The sequence below is a fragment of the Ranitomeya variabilis genome, chromosome 1, assembly GCF_051348905.1.
Source record: "Ranitomeya variabilis isolate aRanVar5 chromosome 1, aRanVar5.hap1, whole genome shotgun sequence".
In the NCBI taxonomy this organism is placed as follows: domain Eukaryota; kingdom Metazoa; phylum Chordata; class Amphibia; order Anura; family Dendrobatidae; genus Ranitomeya; species Ranitomeya variabilis.
Window position 1 is genome coordinate 267,975,674 of NC_135232.1, and position 17,611 is coordinate 267,993,284.

The 17,611-nt window shown below is 42.4% G+C and overlaps 1 protein-coding gene across 1 annotated transcript in view; it reads left to right on the top strand.

The window, feature by feature from the left end:
- LOC143814611 (solute carrier family 2, facilitated glucose transporter member 11-like) overlaps positions 1-17,611 on the top strand; it is a 66,348-nt gene that overhangs the window by 22,589 nt on the left and 26,148 nt on the right. Inside the window, exons 3-7 of the mRNA XM_077293461.1 lie at positions 6,620-6,780; positions 7,396-7,520; positions 13,939-14,068; positions 15,460-15,608; positions 16,104-16,291. Of these exons, the coding sequence (XP_077149576.1) occupies positions 6,620-6,780; positions 7,396-7,520; positions 13,939-14,068; positions 15,460-15,608; positions 16,104-16,291 (753 nt within the window). The remainder of the gene's footprint in view (positions 1-6,619; positions 6,781-7,395; positions 7,521-13,938; positions 14,069-15,459; positions 15,609-16,103; positions 16,292-17,611) is intronic.

Consider the following 17,611-nt stretch of genomic DNA (forward strand, 5'->3'; position numbering starts at 1 on the left):
GTTATGAAATGGGAGACATAAACTTAACTTTTTATTTCCAAATGTATATGACATGGTGCTCCTAGCATAAATTCTACCATCAAATTGGATATTGCATTGATTGTTATTTAATAGTTGCAACATTTGTCACTTTGAAGATATTTGTAATATTTGTCATCTGCTCTGGCTACAATTCTATCACTGAGAGTCTTAGGGTATGTGTCCACGTTCAGGTTTGCTTCAGGCTTTGGTCAGGATTTTATGCAGGTAAAATCCTGACCAAAACTGCACCTGAGGTCACTGGCAGGTCACCTGCGGTGTGCCTGCGTGTTTTGCTCATTGTAGCAACATGCTGCGTCTTGAAAAAACGCACCGCGCATGCGTTTTCGCGGCAAAAACGCATGCGTTTTTTAACGCATAGTGGAGTCGGGATTTCATGAAATCCCCTCCACTATGCTGTAACATCTGGACGCTGCGTTTTTGACGCTGCGGAAAAACGCAGCGTCAAAAACGCAGCGTTTCCTGAACGTGGAAACATACCCTTACACATACACACATGGAGAAAAAACTGTTGGCACCCTTCTGATAAAGTAAGAAAAGCTCACAATGAAAACTGATAAAAGTAATTTTCAATGTAAATTTACTGAATATCAACTAATAAAAATTAGACATTACTTATGAATTGTGGTTCTATAAAAAAAGAAAAATAAGGAAAATGACCTGGACAAAAATGATGCTACCCTTTACTTAATATTTTGTTGCACAATCTTTTGCTCTTAGCTGTTCTTGGATGTTTTTAGCAGTGTGCTTTGGATCATTATGCCCAACTGGAGATGGACGAACCCGAACAGTAAAGTTTGGTGTCCGTACCGAACATCGACTGTTCGGGCACGGACACCGAACACGGACTTCACCAGGAAGTCCGCGTTACTGTTTGGGTTCAGCCCTCCGAAACACCTTGTGACATGACAGCGCGGCAAGCACTGCTTCTGATCGGCTGTAAAATCATAACCTCCGGTCAGACAGCCACGGTTCCCATGCTGTCAAAAGACAGCGTGAGCGTGCAACTTTGATCGGAGGTGTAAAGTTTATCTCGGTCACTGGTGTCAGCTGATGGGACTACTGCAACACTCAGATGTTAGCGTTAGCAAGGCTGGTTATCAAGAATAGAGGGGTCCCCACTCCGTTTTTTTTAAATTATTTCATTAAATCATTTTAACAAAATGACGTGGGATCCCCCAATTTTTGACAACCAGCCAAACTAAAGCAGACAGCTGGGGACTGGTATTCTCAGCAGGGTGGATAAAAATCAATGTTTTTTAAAAAAAAATCAAAAAAATCGGATTTTTTTGATTTAAATCGGATTTTTTTCAATAAACTGCTTTTTGAGGAAAATATTTTACCATCCAAAGGTTCTTCCATCATGAGATAAAGCTGAGTTGTTTAACTCAGTAGAATAAAGGCTGTATATGTGTAACATTCACAATGCCATGCTCTTCCAGAGGTTTCTGTAGGATGCTGACTATCCAACAAGTTTGGGCATGTCAACTGAATGGAAAAAGAAACTAAACCAAAAGTGAAACCAAGCTAGAAGTGTGGAATTAAAGGGGCAGTATGAACAAAATGTGGAGGCTATTAATAGTTTATACAATTAAGACATGCTGCTTTTAAACACCTACCTATTGCCATATAGTAAAACAAAAAAGATTTTTACTTACTTTGGGGTCCCCCCCTCACCCTGGCGTTAGATCGTTGCCCCTAGTTTCGTCCGTGTAACTATGGGCGCACATGCGCACTGCTCTCACTTCTCATTTTAATCGTGATTTATATTAAAAAAAACCTTTTGATTTAAATCAGTGATTTAAATCATGATTAAAATCATGATTTAAATCGATCCGATTTAAATAGAAAAAAATCTTTTGATTTAAATCGTGATTTAAATCATGATTTAAATCGGCGTGATTTAAATCAATCCACCCTGATTCTCAGTCTGGTAAGTGGCCATCGATATTGGCCCCCACCAGCCAAAAAATAGCAGCCCGCACTTGTCCAGAAAAGGTGGATCAAATGGATGCGCCCAGCTCTTCCCACTTGCCCTGGAGTGGTGTCAAGTGGGGTTCATATTTGTGGCGTTGATGTCATCTTAGCCGACAGCAGTGACCGGAAGTAAACTTTATACCTCTAATCACAGCTGCGCGATCAGGCTGTCTTTTGACAGCGTGGGAACCGCGTCTGTCTGCCCGGCTGTGATCATTTTACCGTCAATCAGAAACAATGTTTGCAACACTGTCATGCATATGACATTGCAACAAACACCCGGTGTTTGGGCCGCCGGACCCAAACAGTAACATGGACTTCCTGGTGAAGTCCGTGTTCAGTGTCCGAAAACTAGACGCTGAAGTTTATTGTTTGGGTTTGACAATCTCTGCTAATGACAGGACACACCTTAGTTTAAATAGTCCCTATGGTCAAATATATATTTTTTTAATTATCTGTTGAACTACAATTGAAAAGCAATGTCTGATTTTCATTAGTTGATATTCAGTAAATTTAAATTGATAATTACTTTTGTCAGTTTCAAGTTATTTAAGTGACCAATGTAGGCTTTTCTTACTTAAACAGAAGGGTACCAACAATTTTATATTGATTCAATGATGATTTGAATAAACCACAAAAATTAAGATTCCACCGGTGGGCATATACACACATACAGTGGGGAAAAAAAGTATTTAGTCAGCCACAAATTGTGCAAGTTCTCCCACTTAAAAAGATGAGAAGGGCCTGAAATTGACATCATAGGTAGACCACAACTATGAGAGTCAAAATAGAAAAAACAAATCCAGAAAATCACCTTGTCTGATTTGGCAAGATATATTTTTCAAATTATGGTGGAAAATAAGTATTTGGTCATTAACAAAAGTTAATCTCAATATTTTGTTATATATCCTTTGTTAGCAATGACAGAGGTTAAACGTTTTCTGTAAGTCTTCACAAGGTTGGCACACACTGTTGGTGGTATGTTGGCCCATTCCTCCATGCAGATCTGCTCTAGAGCAGTGATGTTTTGGGCCTGTTGCTGGGCAACACGGACTTTCAACTCCCTCCAAAGGTTTTCTATGGGGTTGAGATCTAGAGACTGGCTAGGCCACTTCAAGACCTTCGTATGCTTCTTATGAAGCCACTCCTTCATCGCCCTGGTGGTGTGCTTGGGATCATTATCATGCTGAAAGACCCATCCAAGTTTCATTTTCAATGCCCTTGCTGATGGAAGAAGGTTTGCACTCAAAATCTCACAATACATGGCCCCATTCATTCTTTCATGTACACGGATCAGTCGTCCTGGTCCCTTTGCAGAGAAGCAGCCCCAAAACATGATGTTGCCACCCCCATGTTTCCCAGTAGGTATGGTGTTCTTTGGATGCAACTCAGCATTCTGTCTCCTCCAAACACGACTAGTTTTCTTTCTACCAAACAGTTCTACTTTGGTTTCATCAGACCATATGGCATTCTCCCAATACTCTTCTGGATAATCCAAATGCTCTCTAGCAAACTTCAGATGGGCTTGGACATGTACTGGCTTAAGCAGGGGGACACGTCTGGCACTGCAGGATCTGAGTCCCTGGCGGCGTAGTGTGTTACTGATGGTAGACTTTATTATGGTGGTCCCAGCTCTATGCAGGTCATTTACTAGGTCCCCCCGTGTGGTTCTGGGATTGTTGCTCACCATTCTTGTGATTTTGACCCCACGGGGTGAGATCTTGCATGGAGCCCCAGATCGAGGGAGATTATCAGTGGTCTTTTATGTCTTCCATTTTTTTTATTATTGCTCCCACAGTTGATTTCGTCATACCAAACTATTTGCCTATTGCAGATTCAGTCTTCCCAGCCTGGCTCAGGACTACAATTTTGTTTCTGGTGTCCTTCGACAGCTCTTTTTTGTCTTCACCATAGTGGAGTTTGGAGTGTGACTGTTTGAAGTTGTGGACAGGTGTCTTTTATACTGATGACAAGTTCAAACAGGTGCCATTACTACAGGTAATGAGTGGAGGACAGAGGAGCCTCTGAAAGATGAAGTTACAGGTCTGTGAGGGCCAGAAATCGTGCATGTTTTTTGGTGACCAAATACTTATTTTACACCATAATTTGAAAAATAAATCTCGCCAAATCAGACAAGGTGATTTTCTGGATTTGCTTTCTCAATTTTGACTCTCATATTTGTGGTCTACCTATGATGTCAATTGCAGGCCTCTCTCATCTTTTTAAGTGGGAGAACTTGCACAATTGGTGGCTGACTAAATACTTTTCTTCCCCACTGTACACCTGGCTAAAAGCTTTGAGATCACAACAAATTTTATTTCTCACAAAATTTTGCTGCTTCAGTGTTTTTAGTTCTTTTAGTCAGAAGGTTGTATGGTTACTGAAGTACAATTATAAACATGTTATAAGTTGTTTTTTTTACTTATATTGACAAATAAATCAAGTTTATGCAACGAGAAGAGAATATTTGCAGTGTCCATCCTAATTCTTCAATACTTCGGCAATTAGCCCTGACATGCTGGATATCAGCTTCTGGGCCTAATCCTAACTGATGATAACTCATTCCTTTCTAATCAGTGCTTGGAGTTTATCTCATAGATTATAAGTTGCCAACAGGGTCCTCACTCCTTCTATAACTGTTGAAATGTGTTAAATTATATCGTTTTTATTGTCTGTACATATTTCCTCTTAATTGTAAAGTGCTGAGAAATATTTTGGCGCTATATAAATAAAAATTATTATCACAATTTCTGTATTTTTATTTGTCAACCCGCTTTTTTGAGGATTAAGATCCTGAAGTTACCTTGCCGTGGACTTAAAATGTCAATGTTTTGTTCACTGAGCTATTTAGTTATTATTATCACTTGTCCATTGTGACATGGTCTCCATCATACTGAAAAAAAACATTGTTCATGACCAAATTGCTCTTGGCTCTTTGGGAGAAATTGCTCTTGCAGGGCGTTTAGATACCATTCCTAATTCATGGAAGTGTTCTTAGGCAAAATTGCAAGTCAGCCCACTTCCTGCACAAAACGCAATCCCACACACAGGGCTCATAGCAATGCTCACTTTTTATTCTACTTCTTATACTGAGCCAATGTGTATTATTTAAGTTAATTTTCATGCCATGGAATGACTTTGCAATTTTTTTGGATCCAGTGGGATGAAATATATTACGTGTACTATACTGCTGGAGTAAATAAATTCTTCAACAATGATAATAAAACATTTTTTATTGACAACGTGTTTAAATGCCATATTTAACAATTGGAAAAAAAAAAACAGAAATACATTTGGCTTTTCACTTGATAAAAACACTTGTATGGTGTTGAAATGCATTGAGAATAAAAAAAATGTTATCATTATTGTTGAAGTATCAATTTAATCCAGCAGCACAGGTCACCTAACGTTTCATCCAACTGGATCCAATATCTCTTGGAGGATTTATCCACCTGCCACGGGCAGCAGCTGTTTTTCTTCATGCCTACATAGGAGTTGTAAACATAAGGGTGAATGACCTCGGGGAGATCAAAACATCCAACACCGCGGAGACACCATAACGTGTTTCTCAACGCCTATGCCAAAACATGGTATCCATCCACAGACAGCTGTTTCGGGGTATTTGCCCCTCATCAGTGTGGAGTAGGAAACTGGCTATTAGGAGCAGTGCCTAGTGAAAAGACTATAAACATAAGGGTGAATGACCTCGGGGAGATCAAAACATCCAACACCGCGGAGACACCATCACGTGTTTCTCAACACAGTGATCCAGAACACTGCCCCCATCCCTGATGGGAAATATGCAAATGCATGTAGAAAAGCCGCAGAAACACCATCACGTGTTTCTCAACGCAAGCAATGAATAGCCAGGTCTTTCACCGGGAAGGAACAACCACGGGAAGGGCAGCATCCAATAAAGGAAAACCACCTATGCCAAAACCCCGAAACAGCTGTCTGTGGATGGATACCATGTTTTGGCATAGGTGGTTTTCCTTTATTGGATGCTGCCCTTCCCGTGGTTGTTCCTTCCCGGTGAAACACCTGGCTATTCATTGCTTGCATTGAGAAACACGTGATGGTGTCTCCGCGGCTTTTCTACATAGGAGTTGTGTACTGGCACAGCTTCACCAGGTGAGTGTTAACCAAGCACGTACCTACTCTTCCTCCATAGGGTATCACCCAATTATGCGCTCTGTTCCCCACATTTAGATTTCTTTGCAATATTTTTTGCCAATTCATCTGATTATTAGAGAGTTAATGCAAGTTGCCACTATAAAATATAAAGCAGCAAGTTTTGTGAAGGCCAAAATTATGACATTCTCAAAACTTTTGTACATGACTGTACATACTTGAATTGTGAATAACAGTACTACATTTTTAATAGGGACATTCATATGTCGTATAGCAGTCAGTAAGACAGTATTGGCCAGTTAGAAATTAAAATACTAGGAAAATCATCTTTCAATACACCAATGAAGGATCTACAATGAATTTTGATACACAACAGTAACATTACCAGTGTCTAAGATTAGTGATCTAAAAAATCTTGTAAGTAAGCCAAGTGCATGTACATTTTAATGATTACTCAGTAATTCTCTTCCAGTTTGTAAAGAGGTTTATCAATGACACGTGGATGCATCGCTACCACCTACCAATTACTGACAACAGTTTGAGATTGCTTTGGTCTTTTATTGTATCAAGTTACTGCATTGGAGGACTGTTGGGCTCTCTGGGATCTGGATATTTAGCTTCTAAATATGGGAAGTAAGTATCTATTTCAGATTACATTTGCGGTAATGATGACATCAAAATCACATCTCACTCTTCTTTACTCACTTTGCCAAAGCAAAGGGAAAAATGAGATTACTACCCATACCAAGCACACATTAGAGCTTCTTTAAAGACCCTTTTTCATGGGTCACTGCAAACTCTATGGGGGCAAATTATTGTTCGAAAGATCATTTGGCCCTCTGCAGTTTGCATATTCTTGGCACCATATCTCCTGTTTACATGTGGCGAAGACAAAAATGTTCTTTTAGGCCTCATAAAATTTGTGGTATGTTGAAGAGCAAATGTTTTACTCTTTCATTGATAGATTGCTGCCATGCTTAGATCTCTCAATAATCAGAAAGAATTGGGAATGTAGTCAATTACTGGCCAATGTAAATGGGTCATCCAAGATAATTAAGATCCTCACTGGTATACCATTGACAGTGGCTGCGGATATCAAGGCTCATATACGGCACAATACATCTGCAGCCAATCACTGGCATCAGTGGTCTCAGAGGATTGGCTGCAGACATCACTGTACACAGACAATCTGGGCTAAAAAAAAGGCTTTACTAAACTACATAAATATCCATACCTTACTTATTACAGGAAAAGATGCCAGCTGTGCAGCAATGTGATCCCCATAACTGCAGCACTATTGATGGGGCTTAGTGCCACCGTCAGGTCTTTTGAGATGATTCTGATCGCCCGCTTTCTGTATGGCATTAATGCAGGTATGATTTTTTTTGCTAAAACTGTTGTGAATTCCGTTCTCGGGCTCCCTCCTGTGGTCATGAGTGGTACTGTGTGAGTTTGTTCTTGGGCTCCCTCTTGTGGCCTTTAGCGATATGGCTGGGCTCAGCTGCTTCATTTCCTTCTATGCTGGGCCTATTTAACTCACCTGGACCTTCATTTGTTGCCTGCTGTCGGTGTATTCAGTCCTGATTCTGAGCTCTCCTGAAGATTCCTTGTGACCAGTCTCCTGCTGGAGAAGCTAAGTTTGCTTGTTCATTTTGCTCATTATTTCCTTGAAAACGTTTCTCAGTATATGATGAGTTCAGTCCAGCTTGCTTTTATGTGATTTTTTGCTTGCTGGTTAGTTCTGGGGTGCAGAGTGCGCCCCTCACATCGTGAGTTGGTGTGGGGGTTCTTGTATTCTCTGCGTGGTTTATTTTTGATAGTTTTTGTACTGACCGCACAGACTCCTATCTATTTTCTGTCTATCTAGTGTTAGCGGGCCTCATTTGCTAAACCTGTTTCATTTCTACGTTTGTATTTTCCCCTTAACTCACCGTTATTATTTGTGGGGGGCTGTCTATAACTTTGGGGTTATTTCTCTGAGGCAAGTGAGGTCTTTGCTTTCTCTCTAGGGGCAGTCAGTTTCTCAGGCTGTGAAGAGGCATCTAGGTTTTTAGGTAACGCTCCACGGCTGCCTTTAGTGTGTTGGATAGGATCAGGATTGCGGTCAGTATAGCTTCCACATCCCCAGAACTTGTCCTAACATTCTGGTTATATGTATCAGGTCAGTTTTGAGATCCTACCACCGGATCATAACAGTACAGCAGGCCACAAAGTGTTAATGCAGCAGAAGAGGGAGAAGAGAAATCCTGAAGTCATTTTTTTTTTTTCCTCTGCACTGTGTCTTGCCTCTCTCCTCCCCTTAATCTCTGGTCGCGTCGCTATGCCAACGGAGGTTGTGAAATATTTTCGCACCTCCTTCGGCATGACGCGGCGTCCATGGTTACCCGTCGGCGTCCTGCCGCGCACGCGCCTTTCCATACTTGCTTCCACACTTGGTATGTCAATTTTTAAACTCCACCTACTGAGTCACGGGGTTACCCACGTGACCAGTATGTTTACCGCAACATGTCCTGCAATAAGCATTGATACCCCGCCCGCTCCATTCATTGGTTTTCAGTTTCACTTTCAATTCTCATTGGTCGCTCCCCGCATAAAAAACCCCACTGATCCTCCTTACGTCACCTCCTGACGAAGGCAATAGCGCCGAAACGCGCGTTGGGGTAGACGCTGTTTTGGAGCCCTGGGCCACATACTTTATCTAGTAAGTTCAACTACTTCTTACGAACATTTGTACCACTATTATTGTGTATACCCAGCGCACACTACTTGGCACTGACGGTTATAATACCGATTTGGATATATGTCAGTACATTTTATATGCCCCCTCCTTTTTGCATACTTGCACGTTTTTTGTTTTTTTTTTAACTTATATTCACTAGTGTATTATTATAAAATATTTATAGCCCCCTTTTTTTTATTCATAATATTTCTGTGATATTGCACATTATTATTTTTTCACTTTTTGGGGCATTTTTCTGTACATGTCTTTTAAAGTATATTTACTCTTCAGTGCTATGTAAATTATTTGTTTTTGACAGCGTCTTACATGTTTGAAACCTGCAATTTTCTCTTTATCATGACTTTTAAAATCTTACAATTATAATCAATAAAATTGATTTTAGTGGATTTATGGTCGTTTTTTTCTTTGTTGTTTTCTCCGTGGTGTTTCCACGACTATCCACGTATTTTTATATTGGTCCACATTCACGGATAGTATTTTATTAGTAATTTTATTGGTAATTTACAGATTCTTATACGTGAACTTTTTTCTTTGCAATTTGTTTTATCACTCAATGGAATGAATGCGCCCTGGCGGCGATTTTCAGAAAGGGTCTTTCTGAAGCCCTTAAAGATGTTATGGTGGGGTTCCCCACGCCTGCGGGTCTGAATGAGTCAATGTCTTTGGCCATTCAGATTGATCGGCGTTTGCGGGAGAGCAAACATGTGCACCATCTGGCGGTATTTTCTGAGCAGAGACCTGAGCCTATGCAATGCGACAGGATTCTGACCAGAGTTGAACGGCAAAACCACAGACGTCAGAATGGGTTGTGCTTTTACTGTGGTGATTCTACTCATGTTATTTCAGAGTGTTCTAAGCGCACAAAAAGGTTCGCCAAGTCTGTCACCATTGGTACTGTACAACCTAAATTCATTTTGTCTGTTACTTTGATTTGCTCTCTGTCATCCTACTCAGTTATGACTTTTGTGGATTCAGGTGCTGCCCTGAATTTGATGGATTTGTCATTTCCAGGCGCTGTGGTTTTATCTTGGAGCCTTTACAATTCCCTATCCCACTAATGGGAATTGATGCTACGCCATTGGCCAAGAATAAACCTCAGTACTGGACCCAGGTGACCATGTGCATGGCTCCTGCACATCAGGAGGTGATTCGCTTTCTTGTGCTACATAATTTGCATGATGTTGTCGTGTTGGGTCTGCCATGGCTGCAGGCTCATAATCCAGTCCTGGATTGGAAAGCAATGTCTGTGTCAAGTTGGGGTTGCCAGGGATTTCATGGCGATGCTCCTTTGGTGTCAATTGCTTCTTCTACTCCTTCTGAAGTCCCTGAATTTTTGTCGGACTACCAGGATGTATTTGATGAGCCCAAATCCAGTGCCCTACCTCCTCATAGGGATTGTGATTGTGCTATAAATCTGATTCCTGGTAGTAAGTTCCCTAAGGGACGGCTTTTTAATTTATCTGTACCAGAACATGCTGCTATGCGGAGTTATATAAAGGAGTCCTTGGAGAAGGGGCATATTCGCCCGTCCTCGTCCCCTTTGGGTGCGGGGTTCTTTTTTGTGGCCAAGAAGGATGGTTCTCTGAGACCCTGTATAGATTATCGCCTTCTAAATAACATCACGGTCAAATTTCAGTACCCCTTGCCACTGTTGTCCGATCTGTTTGCCCGGATTAGGGGGGCCAGTTGGTTCACCAAGATAGATCTTCGAGGAGCGTATAATCTTGTGCGCATAAAGCAGGGCGATGAATGGAAAACAGCATTTAATACGCCCGAAGGCCATTTTGAGTACTTGGTGATGCCTTTTGGGCTTTCTAATGCCCCCTCTGTGTTTCAGTCCTTCATGCATGACATCTTCCGAGAGTATCTGGATAGATTTATGATTGTGTACCTGGATGATATTTTGGTCTTTTCTGATGATTGGGAGTCTCATGTGAAGCAGGTCAGGATGGTATTTCAGGTCCTGCGTGCCAATGCCTTGTTTGTGAAGGGCTCTAAATGTCTCTTCGGAGTCCAGAAGGTTTCCTTTTTGGGCTTTATTTTTTCTCCTTCTACTATTGAGATGGATCCAGTCAAGCTCCAGGCTATTCATGACTGGACTCAACCTACATCAGTGAAGAGTCTTCAGAAGTTCTTGGGTTTTGCTAATTTTTACCGTCGCTTCATCACTAATTTTTCTAGTGTGGTTAAGCCTTTGACGGATTTGACCAAGAAGGGTTCTGATGTGACGAATTGGTCTCCTGCGGCCGTGGAGGCCTTTCAGGAGCTGAAACGTCGATTTTCTTCGGCTCCTGTCTTGCACTAGCCCGATGTCTCTCTTCCCTTTCAGGTCGAGGTTGATGCTTCTGAGATTGGAGCAGGAGCTGTCTTGTCGCAGAGAAGCTCTGATGGCTCTGTGATGAGACCATGTGCTTTCTTTTCAAGAAAGTTTTCACCTGCCGAGCGGAATTATGATGTTGGTAATCGTGAGTTGTTGGCAATGAAGTGGGCATTTGAGGAGTGGCGACATTGGCTTGAGGGAGCCAAGCATCGTGTGGTGGTCTTGACGGATCACAAGAATTTGACTTATCTCGAGTCTGCCAAACGGTTGAATCCGAGACAGGCTCGATGGTCGCTGTTTTTCTCTCGTTTCAATTTCGTGGTTTCATATCTTCCGGGTTCGAAAAACGTAAAGGCTGATGCCCGTTCTAGGAGTTTTGTACCTGACTCCCCGGAAGTTTCTGAACCGACTGGTGTCCTCAAAGAGGGGGTGATTTTGTCTGCCATCTCTCCTGATCTGTGACGGGTGTTGCAGGAGTTTCAGGCCAATAAACCTGACTGTTGTCCACCGGAGAGACTGTTTGTCCCGGACAGATGGACCAGTAGAGTTATTTCCAAGGTTCATTCTTCGGTGTTGGCGGGTCATCCTGGGATTTTTGGTACCAGGGATTTGGTGGCGAGGTCCTTTTGGTGACCTTCCTTGTCGCGGGATGTGCGTTCCTTTGTGCAGTCTTGTGGGATTTGTGCTCGGGCCAAGCCTTGCTGTTCTCGTGCCAGTGGATTGCTTTTGCCTTTGCCTGTCCCGAAGAGGCCTTGGACGCATATTTCCATGGATTTTATTTCGGATCTTCCTGTCTCTCAGAGGATGTCTGTCATCTGGGTGGTTTGTGATCGTTTTTCTAAAATGGTCCATTTGGTACCTTTGCCTAAGCTGCCTTCCTCCTCCAATTTGGTGCCACTGTTTTTTCAGAATGTGGTTCGTTTACATGGTATTCCGGAGAACATTGTGTCTGACAGAGGATCCCAGTTTGTGTCCAGATTTTGGCGGTCCTTTTGTGCTAAGATGGGCATTGAATTGTCTTTTTCGTCAGCCTTCCATCCTCAGACGAATGGCCAAACCGAACGAACTAATCAGACCTTGGAAACTTATTTGAGATGTTTTGTTTCTGCTGATCAGGATGATTGGGTGACTTTTTTGCCATTGGCTGAGTTCGCCCTCAATAATCGGGCTAGTTCTGCTACTTTGGTTTCACCTTTCTTTTGCTATTCTGGTTTTCATCCTCGTTTTTCCTCGGGTCAGGTTGAGCCCTCTGACTGTCCTGGGGTGGATTCTGTGGTGGATAGGTTGCAGCAGATTTGGAACCATGTGGTGGACAATTTGACGTTGTCCCAGGAGAAGGCTCAGCGCTTTGCTAACCGCCGTCGCTGTGTGGGTCCCCGACTTCTTGTGGGGGATTTGGTGTGGTTGTCTTCTCGTTATGTCCCGATGAAGGTTTCCTCTCCTAAGTTCAAGCCTCGTTTCATCGGTCCTTATAAGATTTTGGAAATCCTCAATCCTGTGTCATTTCGTTTGGACCTCCCAACATCGTTTGCCATTCATAATGTGTTCCATAGGTCATTGTTGCGGAGATATGTGGTGCCTGTGGTCCCTTCTGTGGATCCTCCTGCTCCTGTCTTGGTCGAGGGGGAGTTGGAGTATGTGGTGGAGAAGATCTTGGATTCTCGTATTTCGAGACGGAAGCTTCAGTACTTAGTTAAATGGAAGGGCTATGGTCAGGAGGATAATTCCTGGGTTGTCGCCTCCGATGTCCATGCGGCCGATTTGGTTCGTGCCTTTCATTCGGCTCGTCCTGATCGGCCTGGGAGCTCTGGTGAGGGTTCGGTGACCCCTCCTCAAGGGGGGGGGGTACTGTTGTGAATTCCGTTCTCGGGCTCCCTCCTGTGGTCATGAGTGGTACTGTGTGAGTTTGTTCTTGGGCTCCCTCTTGTGGCCTTTAGCGATATGGCTGGGCTCAGCTGCTTCATTTCCTTCTATGCTGGGCCTATTTAACTCACCTGGACCTTCATTTGTTGCCTGCTGTCGGTGTATTCAGTCCTGATTCTGAGCTCTCCTGAAGATTCCTTGTGACCAGTCTCCTGCTGGAGAAGCTAAGTTTGCTTGTTCATTTTGCTCATTATTTCCTTGAAAACGTTTCTCAGTATATGATGAGTTCAGTCCAGCTTGCTTTTATGTGATTTTTTGCTTGCTGGTTAGTTCTGGGGTGCAGAGTGCGCCCCTCACATCGTGAGTTGGTGTGGGGGTTCTTGTATTCTCTGCGTGGTTTATTTTTGATAGTTTTTGTACTGACCGCACAGACTCCTATCTATTTTCTGTCTATCTAGTGTTAGCGGGCCTCATTTGCTAAATCTGTTTCATTTCTACGTTTGTATTTTCCTCTTAACTCACCGTTATTATTTGTGGGGGGCTGTCTATAACTTTGGGGTTATTTCTCTGAGGCAAGTGAGGTCTTTGCTTTCTCTCTAGGGGCAGTCAGTTTCTCAGGCTGTGAAGAGGCGTCTAGGTTTTTAGGTAACGCTCCACGGCTGCCTTTAGTGTGTTGGATAGGATCAGGATTGCGGTCAGTATAGCTTCCACATCCCCAGAACTTGTCCTAACATTCTGGTTATATGTATCAGGTCAGTTTTGAGATCCTACCACCAGATCATAACATAAAACTATGTGCTGGTACCTTGATCTACACCTAGATAAATGTAATGTATCAATGATAAATATATGTTTCCAACTACTTCAGGATTTGGACTCAACATCCACTCTCAGTATGCAGGAGAGATTGCAGACAAGAAAATGCGCGGATTTACTAACACCACTATATCCATATTTGTGACAACTGGCAAATTAACTGGGCAAATTTTAGGGCTCAGGTGAGTATTAGACTGATCATTTGTCAACATCTTGCTTGTCTAAAAAAACAGTGAAAGAAGGAATATATACCAGCTCACCCGTGATGCATAAACCAATCTTCGGGAGCATGGACCCGCTGTGTTCAGGCGTATAGAGTCCAAAAAAGAAAGAATGTCCAGCTTCACCGAATCCGTAAAAAAGAGTTTTCTTTATTCACATACTATTAAGCATAGAGGATACAGACTTCAGCACAAGCCATATGGGTAAGAATCTCAACGCGTTTCTGGAGACTAAAGGCCCCGTCTCACACAGCGACGCTGCAGCGATACAGACAACGATGCTGATCGCTGCAGCGTCGCTGTTTTGTCGCTGTGTGGTCGCTGGGGAGCTGTCACACAGACAGCTCTCTCCAGCGACCAACGATCAGGGGAACGACTTCGGCATCGTTGAAACTGTCTTCAACGATGCCGAAGTCCCCCTGCAGCACCCGGGTAACCAGGGTAAACATCGGGTTACTAAGCGCAGGGCCGCGCTTAGTAACCCGATGTTTACCCTGGTTACCAAAAAAAACAAACAGTACATACTCGCCTTTCGGTGTCCAGGTCCCTTGCCGTCTGCTTCCTGCTCTCACTGACTGCCGGCCGTACAGTGAGAAGTGAGAGCAGCAGTGACGTCACCGCTGTGCTCTCACTTCTCACTGTACGGCGGCTCAGTCAGAGCAGGAAGCAGACGGCAAGGGACCTGGACACCGAAAGGCGAGTATGTACTGTTTGTTTTTTTTGGTAACCAGGGTAAACATCGGGTTACTAAGCGCGGCCCTGCGCTTAGTAACCCGATGTTTACCCTGGTTACCAGTGAAGACATCGCTGGATCGGTGTCACACACACCGATTCAGCGATGTCAGCGGGGCCTCAACGACCAAAAAAAGGTCCAGGCCATTCCGACACGACCAGCGATCTCGCAGCAGGGGCCTGATCGCTGGTACGTGTCACACATAGCGAGATCGCTATGGAGGTCGCTGTTGTGTCACAAAACTTGTGACTCAGCAGCGATCTCGCTAGCGATCTCGCTATGTGAGACGGGGCCTTAAGCTCCCTTAATCATGACCCTATTAATCATGATTAAGGGAGCTTAGTCTCCAGAAACGAGTTGAGATTCTTACCCATATGGCTTGTGCTGAAGTCTGTATCCTCTATGCTTAATAGTATGTGAATAAAGAAAACTCTTTTTTACGGATTCGGTGAAGCTGGACATTCTTTTCTTTTTTTTAAAAACAGTGAACAATATTGTTCTAACATTATGTTAACATTCAACTCTTACATTTTAATTATCTTTATCATTTTCATAGCACTCTTGATATTGAAATGCCTAATAGAAAGTCTGACCTGTTTATATTTTGTCCTTACCTCAGGGAGATCCTAGGGATTGAGTCTCAGTGGCCTCTTCTCTTAGCTTTCAGTGGGTTCTGGGCACTTGCTCAGATGGTCACCTTGCCACTCTTTCCAGAGTCCCCACCATACCTCTTAATGGAAAAAGGAGACAAAGATGGTTGTATAAAAGGTAAGCAATAGCATAAAACATATTTCCTGCTTCAAAGAGACCAATCAGGTCTAATGACTGTCTATACTATACCTGCTTATATGCATATTTCATTATTCTAACAAGGTGTTTAAAAGAATGAAATCATTTAAAAATGTTATTTTAGACTGCAATGTTGCATATGCAAACAAAGCGGGACTAGTCCAATGGAGAAACTTTTCCCTCAGACTAGTCCTGCCTCAGATCACGCCCCCTGGCTCTTATTAACAGACTGTGTGTTTATGGTGCAACCATTATGTTGGCTGTAAATCACGTTCAGGGGTGCATGATTAGATCTGAGGCAGGACTAGTCCAGGGAAATGTCGCCATGCTGGATTAGCCCTACGTCATTGGCATATGCGATGTTGTAGAATAGAAGTGCATTCTTCAAAGCTTACAGCTCCTTATAAGTTGCATCAAACACTTCAGAGTTATCTCATTCTATTGTCTTATTATTATTTTGCTTTTCCCACCTAGCAATAAAACAACTGTGGGGAGATCGAGACCATCAGAAAGAGATTGATGAAATGTTACAGGAACAAGCTTCTCGGAAAAGTGGTCGTAGTCTGACCGTCCGAGAATTGCTGAGAGAACCTTCACTGCGCTGGCAGCTGTATATGCTAGTTGCCTTAACCATAGCTCTGCAGCTATGTGGGATCAATGCGGTAAGCATTTTATCTTTTCTGCTTTATAAATAAATATAGATGTAGATTTTATAATAAAATTATATCTATAGAAAGTTAATGAATAATTAAAAGGAAACTCCAGAGAGACTGTCATATTGTCATCTGAGAAAATCATGTTCATCCAAAACCAAACACTAATTTCCAGAGGGAAACAGAAATTTTTCAAAATTATGAAAAGGATTTTAAGAGCTTTATAGAACTCGTAGTTCTGGATATCTATATCAATCTCAGGTTAGACATCATAGAAGCGATTTTTCACAGTATCTAATATCATCCAATTGTGCTTAGAAGTAATTAAAAAGCATCTAAAGTGGCGTATGAATTTGATAGGTTTCAACTTGCAAACTATATTGCTCTTACTGTTTTTAATAGGATTACATTTTTTTTACTAATATGCTTTTACTTTCAAAGGTGCATTGATCTCCAGATTCCATTTTGGCCCGTTTCAGTAGCTCCACTTCCAGTCCTTTCTGAATCAGCATGTTATAAGTGATGTGTTTGAATGGGACTGACTGTTCATTTCAATAGTTCAGCCAGTCCCCTCACTATCAATGCATAACTCGAGACAGAAGGGAGCTGGCTTAAAATTCCTGTTATGAATAAAAAGTAGTATTTTGAAATTTGGCATCCCCTTTAAAGAAATAGTCCACTCTTCTAGATCCTGGAAATATACCTATCTAAAGTTAAAACCTCACTAGAAATGGTCTCAGCGTACTGATCAGTAGGTTTCATCTCTGTCCTTTGCTGATCACGAGAACTAATTGGCAAAGGTCTCTTCAGCATGCCTCCTGCACAGTTGTGCTCATGGCCCTTGCTGCGTAGTCAACTACAACCCAGATCTATTTAAGTGAATAGGGTAGCAATGAGTTTGGATGGCAGGAATTAGGATTGCACATGAAAGATTAGCAAAGACTCCAAAGATCATGGGATTCCCAACAGTCAACCATTCACTGATGAGAAAGTGATGAAAATACCAACCTGTAGTACTGGGGGCAGTAGCCCGAAACACTGTGTCTGCAAATTGAGCTTCTGATTAGGCTTTTATCCTAAGAATCGATAGTGATTTGTAGGATTGCTGCTTACCACAGGTGGCGCTATAGAGTTCAAGTCCTCTTCCGCTCTGAAGAGGCAATTTGCACCTTTAGTAGCTAAAATACATGCAAATGAATGTATTGTAAAGTAGAGGTGATAGACAAAAGTGCACCATACAAATTTGTGTAGCGCTAAATTGGCAACCCTCAAGCGTAGATTCATGCTTTGGGTACTTAAGGTTGGGGAGCAATCAGAGGGTCAAGAATG